The sequence below is a fragment of the Triticum urartu genome, chromosome 2A (genome assembly GCF_056163025.1).
Source record: "Triticum urartu cultivar PI428250 chromosome 2A, HENAU_Tu73, whole genome shotgun sequence".
NCBI classification, from domain to species: Eukaryota; Viridiplantae; Streptophyta; class Magnoliopsida; order Poales; family Poaceae; genus Triticum; species Triticum urartu.
In genome coordinates this window covers 685,022,558-685,029,769 of record NC_141874.1, presented here as the reverse complement: position 1 = coordinate 685,029,769, position 7,212 = coordinate 685,022,558, and the positions used below count along the sequence as shown (strand labels likewise).

The 7,212-nt window shown below is 44.3% G+C and overlaps 1 protein-coding gene across 1 annotated transcript; it reads left to right on the top strand.

Moving 5' to 3' along the window:
• The first annotated feature begins 234 nt into the window (after window positions 1–234).
• On the top strand, window positions 235–7,212 carry LOC125552226 (proteinaceous RNase P 1, chloroplastic/mitochondrial-like). The gene is made up of 6 exons (XM_087544919.1): window positions 235–985; window positions 1,078–1,205; window positions 1,303–1,688; window positions 2,476–2,674; window positions 4,166–4,305; window positions 4,662–7,212. The coding sequence occupies exon 1, from the start codon at window positions 321–323 to the stop codon at window positions 720–722; it is 402 nt and encodes a 133-aa protein (XP_087401045.1). The 5' UTR covers window positions 235–320; the 3' UTR covers window positions 723–985; window positions 1,078–1,205; window positions 1,303–1,688; window positions 2,476–2,674; window positions 4,166–4,305; window positions 4,662–7,212.

Sequence of the window (7,212 nt, the reverse complement as noted above, 5' to 3'; positions counted from 1 at the left end):
ACTTTGAAGGTCTCTTTGTAATGGCCAGCCAAATATCGTCATAAATCCAACTTTTTTTTGAGGGATATATCTCTCCTCTCTCCTTTTAATAATAATAAAGCACGGATGGAGTGTTCGGATTCACCGTCGCGGTAGTTTTTCAAAAAAGCCCCTGCGGTTTTCTGTATTCAACCCGCAGTCCCTATGTAAGTGGATCTGCAAAAACGTTTCGATTTTGCAAATTAACCCCTGTATTGTGCGCTGTGTTCTTCATCTTATCCACCGGCTGGAAGGGGCGCACGCTCACCGACTACAGCCGCCGCGGGGACGCCGCTGCCGCCATGGGAACCTTCGACGCGGCCGTCTTCGGCCTGGACGCGGCGCCTGACCTCCGCCTCGCCGCGCACCAGTACAACCAGCTCCTCCACCTGCTCGCCTCCGCGGACGGCGCCGTCTTCCCCGTCCACCCGGCCACCGCCGCGCGCCGCGTGTTCGCTGGCATGCTAGAGGCCAGGGCGCCCCCGTCCGAGGCCACCATCACTTCGCTCGCCTGCATCGTCGCTGCAGATGCCGAGGGCGCCTACGAAGCCTTCAGGCTCCTCTCCTCCATGGGGCAGAAGTACGGCCTCGCGCTGCGCCTCCGGTCCTACAGCCCCGTGCTTGCCGCGTTCCGGCGCGCCGGGGAGGCTGGCAAGGCATACGCGGTCGAGGCCCACATGGCGGCCTCCGTTGCATCGCCGTAAGATCCCGAGCTCGCGCCGCTCCTTGTGGTCAGCGCGAAGGCCAGGGACGCAGACAAGGCGTTTGAGTATATGCACAAGCTGGGTGCCGAAGCCTGAAGGGATGCCGAGAAGTGCATCGAGCTAGATCCTACATTCTCCAAGGGATACATCAGGAAAGGCACAAACCAGTTTTTCATGAAAGAGTATGACAAAGCAATGGAAACTTATCAGGAAGGCCTAAAGCATGACCCGAGTAACCAGGAGCTGCTTGATGGTGTAAAGAGGTAAATAGCACTGAAAGAGATCGTCAATCAGTCACTGGTTTCTCATCTTAGATTCCACCAAGCAGCTCCTAACCGTTGCTGTCCGTTCTCAGATATATTCAGCAGATCAACAAGGCGAACAGAGGCAAACTTTACCCCAGAGGAACTGAAAGAGAGACAGGGCAAAGCTATGCAGGACCCTGAAATCCAGAACATCCTGACGGACCATGTGATGCGGCAGGTAAGTTCATCATCAGATGTCTGTTTACTCCTCTTTCTTGAGCCAGAGGTTGGTTTGGCGAATGGTGCGATAACATTGAGGTGTTTGTTGTTTGCAGGTGTTGATTGATTTCCAAGAGAATCCAAGGGCTGCTCAGGACGTCTCGGGAGCATGAACGCAACGGCGGTCGGGCTTGGGCATCATTGGGTTCAATGATTGGAGAGACGTGGCCGTTCGTCCCCGATGGATCTCCACCACCACGGCCTGAGAGAGCCTAGAGAAGGGAGGCTACGGACGAGCACCTGTAGGACGACCTGCCATCACGGCCAGCGCTTGTCGACTCCGACAACATCCATGTGGTCATAGTCGAATCCTCCTGTCCTCTCGCGCCGTGTATATTCAGACTAATTTGCGTGCGCCGTAGGTTGTATGAACATGGAGGTGCAGTCACCCGAGGTGCAGAAGCTCCATCACCTACCTCTACCTCCTCCACTACGCTGACAAGTAAGTTAAGCCCCCATCATCTACATTGCTTCCTCCCTGCCTGTGATTTATTACTTCGAGCCTGCTGTTCTTTTACCACATATACAAACATATCTATGCTTAAGTGTGGTCATTAGGTTATGGAACAGGAGAAACAAAGTGTTCTTTAGCAGATCCAAACCTGTCCATTTTAGAATTGGACCAAGAATTACTTGCATTGCCTGTTTGATATGAATAACCATAATTTTTTTGGATGTCATAGAAAAATCATGCTACAGCATAGTTTTTAATCTTTGTAAACAAGTTAAACTTGGAATAAGATCCTAAAAGTAATAGAGCGCTTCTTGAATGCATGGAAACAAAAAAAGTTAGATATCTCAGAGTCAATATGTCATATATTCTGAAAGTGGTGCACATGGATATGTATATTCTTGGTTAGTTTTTGTTCTGTTTCTGTTGTATATGCTCTAGGAGTTTCTGTTGTATATGCTCTAGGAGTCTAAAAGAAGATGAGGTAGCGCTACTTGATTTCCTGTCAAATTTCAGTAATAGTCAAGCAATAATGCAATATTGGCCTTTTCTTTTTCCTGTATTACGTAGTGACCATGGAGTCAAAGCTCATGTCGATGGTCAATTACTGACTGTTGCACTTATATAGAGCACACTGATATAATATCTGCACATATATTCTGGAAGAAGCCTATAGGAGTGCATGAGCAAATAACACATCACATTCGAATAATATTGAATGTGTTGCATCTGTTCACCTAAATTAATTTGGTGTTCTGCTCTACAATGTTAATTGCAGGACAAAACGCTAGCGATGGTGCAAACAGAAGATAGGTTTGAAATATAACCAAATTGCAATGGTCACGTGTTTGGAAGTGTAGGTCGAGGACTCAAGGTGGGATTGCGAGTGGAAAGAACACTTTGGCCGTGCGTTGTGAGTGGAAAGAATACCATGATGTTGCGAGTGGACTCGAGGAAGTGCACGGGCCAAGATAAGTGTGCGTACATCCCCTTTTAGTCCAGATTTAGAAAAATATGATTTCTGCTATGATAGTTTCCAGAATAGTTTGGCCCTTGAGACACTTCCACTGTATGCATGTGTGTTCCTTTTTTTTCAGAGATATCCATTAAGAACAGTAAAACTGAACCCTTTCCGAGCTCTCTCACGCCCTCACTGATTTAAACCGTTGGATCACGCATATCGGTCATCTCTGGCCGTCCAAGGCACTCGTTTCTCCGCATGGGCTGATACTGGGCCGGTCGTCCCGGGGCAGCTATTCCCGTGGCCGAATCGTAAGCTTCTCGTTCAATGACACAGGCCAACGTCAGATGCCGAACGAACGATCGTGATTCTGCTCTGCGTCCTCGTAGCCCCACCCACTTCGTTCCCCTTCCCGCACCCGACCCCTCTTGGCCTTCGCTATAGCAGACCTAGGTGCGCCGTGCGCCGCCGCTGTGGTCGTCGCCGCAGAGAGAGAACCGACAATAGCAACGGCTGACCGGACCGGATTCCCATCTCCACCCATGCTGCGACGCCGCAGCCGCTCCGCCCACTCAGCGATGCGTCCGCCCCGCTCCAATCCTCACTGCCCCCAGCACGCCGCCGCCGTTAACCCTGCTGCTGCACCCGTACATGGCCCTGACTAGACCGCACGTTCCTATTCTCCAGGGATGATGGCTTGGCGGTGGTGGGCATAAGGTGACGGCAATGGCAGTGGCTTCCACGTGAGGATCTCATCCACGACTTCACTGTGCGCCAGTCTGAGATCTCCTTCACCACCAACTGAAATGACACCCACCGTGCCTTGCTCCCCTTTCTCCTTCTGCCTTCCACCTCTCTCTCGCAGCGTGCCTCGCGAACCCTAACCGAGGCAGTGGTGGTTGCTTTATATCATCCAACCTCTGTGCTTCCGCACTACATCGACTCTAGCCCTGTCTTCGCCTAGATGTGTGAGGGAAAGCACGCAGGAGGACATGGAGAAGCAATCATGCATGTATGTCTTTTCACTTTATGAAATCCAAAACAGATTACCCTGCAAGTGCAATGACAATACTACTTTTTGATTTGTGGTTACCAGCATTTTAGTGTTACTTTTATAATTTCAAGTTACCAATCCTCCATATACGCAGTTGTACAGTTCTACAATCGGAAATTTACATGTTATTTCTGTGCTTGATCCGCACATGAATATTCAGAGATAGTTCAATGCATAATTCAGCAGTAAACTGTATGATAATTAGGTTTTAGTTTGGTGGCCCTTTTGACCAAGCTTGTTATGCAACTTTTGGCTGTTAGGTGAAGCTGAACCAAAAATCATTGATTATTATGTTTCTTGATGTTCTTATCATCAGCCTGTAACTTGCACATCGTACTAACATTTACACTTCTTGCATAACTGTGGTGTGTACTTATACTAATCTGTAGCCTCTCTATTTTCTGCTTCCCTTCTTTTGAGGTCTCTCTCTTTTCCGTCTTCCCTTTTTTTCAGGTTAGTTTGGATGCTAAAGTTATTGGGATCTCAAGCATTGCAAGAACACTCGCCCAGGAAGCTATCTTCATCCTTTAATGTGGATGTTGTATTCACATTTAAACTTCCCACAATAACGGTGGTGTGCACTGATATAACATGTAAGTTCTCTTTCCTGTCTTTTTTTTTGTATGTTAGTTTGGCTGCTAAACTGATTTGCAGCTCAGGCATATATAGCCTACTGCCTCAGGAAGCTCAAGAGATACATATCACAGGTTATCTTAGCAAGCTCTTCATAAGAAAACTTCCCTGTTCATATTCAGATTTTTTAAAGCTTTTTAATTATTTTTAAAATTGTTGTTCATGAAGGTGTAGGGGCAGGGCTATCACACATTTCTCATTGTGTTGTGGAGTGGTCTCATTTTCATAATATATTGTAATGCAATTCTCTATACTGTTAGATGTGCTACTGAGATGTGCAAATATGTGGAAACTAATATTCCTCTCTCGCATGAAGGTTGTTCATTGAAAAAATGGGCGGTCATGTCCATTGTATTATGAGGTTCGTATTCAACAAATTCTAAGAGGAAGGTATTATACCTTCAGCTACTATCATATTTTGTAACATTTTTTCCTACATAAGCATGTTGAAGATGTTGAAGGCTCACTTCCACATAAGGTACCACCTTTTGCCCTTGTCATTCAACATCAATGCATAGAAACTGTGTTAGTAACTTGGCATGTATCTTGAAGGGGTCTATTGTTCGAGGTGTGAAATATCAGTCACATGTGTTCACTCAAACCTTTTTTCCATCATATCATTTTTCAAATTATTATGGATAATATTTTGTTATGAGATCTTTTGGCATGTTCCACAATCTTCATGGATTATAATTATGCTTTGGGTTTATGTTTTTAACATCTTTCAAGCTCATTGCGTTTTCTGTAGCCATAAATGTACCATACAACAACTACGACAATTTAATCATTTTTGTATGCAATGGCATCCAATGGCGTCCTTTTAATAGTATGATATATATCATATATACTGAAATAGATCGTCAGATGGAAGGATAATCGGATTGCAGTCAATACAATTTTGTGTTGGCTTGTTTCAAATTGCAAGCCACACTCATAATTTTATGAGCGCCAAATGTGCCCATGAAAAAGTAGCTGAGACAAAATCCTCTCTTAAGCTAACATGATTTGCACAATAAAAGCTATAGTTTTGAATTGAGGTACACTTCTCTAATGCTAGCCAATTTTTTACAGCTTAAGAGTTGATTGCCAAATATTTCTTTTCTGGCTATCAACACCAAAATTTGACCATAATTGTTAAGGCTTATTATCTGTCATGTATGTTAGGAAGATCTTTGACACTGCTAAAAAGACAAACACAAATAAAACATGTACGTGAAGTGGTCCCGTTTTTCTTCTACGGATTATATACACCTTAAACTCTTCCGCTACTAACACTTGTATATGTCGGTCCATGTCAATTTAACCTACATATTTCATTAATTCCTACCATTTTATTGTCAAAATGGACGGGCGCAGCAACGCGCGCCTTCATGATCTAGTGTCTATTGATTATTACTGGAATTGGTTCGACAAACTATTTATGTGACAAATTTACAAATATACTGACCCAGCCTGATAATATGACTAATCCATACAGTGGATATGTGCCAATGCTCAAATTTGAAAAATGAAGGATTCAACTTTTTTTGAAATATTATGGGTGAAGTCGCGAGTATGCCCATCAATCGTAAAAATATATAGTTCGACTTAGTCATAGGTTTTGTAGTAGTCTTGCCTTGCCGCTGCCTCTCCTCTCTGCTCCTTGCTGCCTGTGGCTGTCCCATCTCTCTTAGCGATGTTGCTGCTGCACTTCTTCTGAAGCTCTTCTCAAACCCGTTGTTGCAGTTCTCCTCTGAACTCCAACTTGTTGCCTCTCTCTCTCTCTCTCGCTCTCAATTTTTCTGTAATTCTGTGAACCACTCTCTCTCTCTCTCTCTCTCTCTCTCTCTCTCTCTCTCTCTCAATTTCTCTGTAATTCTGTGAACCATTACTGTGCGAAAATATGATTTGTGGTATTTGCTTGAGTGAACCTGTAAGGTTTGTACCTTCTGCAAAGTGCTAGCACCTACATATTATCCAACATTTTCTTCTAAATGTCAAGAGGCATGAGCCACAAATTTTCTCAAGAATGACCCTTGGTATATATAAGGCATGCATTCAATTTTAATAATACTCTTTTGGCTCTCATTTATCTGTTGCCATAGAGCATCGTATAATATAGAAGAGTCAATCAAACATAGCTCTTTGAATATCAGACAAAATATTGGTTGCCTGATTTATTTATAAGAAGATTCTTCTATGTATTTAGTTACATGGTTTTAATTTGATCGTCTTCTTTCAACTTTTTTTTGCTGACTATGATATTTCCTTAGGTTCACCTTGACCTTCACTGCCCGTGTAAGAGCTTAAGTAAATTGATGTTGTATCATCAGAATCTGTAGCCCTGCACAGTTTTTTTTGTCTATACATACACTTCAATTTCTTGCTTGCACTGAAATCCCTCTTTGTCACAGGATGAGTCAGAAACTGAAGATGATGATCCCTTGGACACAGAAGAAGCTTCCTCTGTCCTCATCGCTGCACTGCAGTCTTTCGGCCAAGCTCCGGTGAATGACGACGAAGAAAAAGATATCGTGACAGAGGTAGATGTCTTCTTGCGTCCTACCCTAAATGACAGGGGCTCTCCTATCAGCAAAATAGCTACTCTGGAGGCGCAGATGACGATCGCAAGAGACCGTATCTTGAGGATAAGTGAATACTATGAGGTCTACATGTTAAGTATAGAAACCTGACGTGGACAAGTGTGCGCTTTGCTGCCACTTCTTTGCCAGCCGGGGTGGCCTGTTTTCAGTGACGATCATGGATCATGGTGTACATGCATGTATATGTTGTGTCCTGATAGACTGTACTACAAGATTTTCTTGAATGGTTTGGTACTTCTGTTTTATTATGCTATCAAGAGTGTATGTGTATGCTGGTCCCGTGTA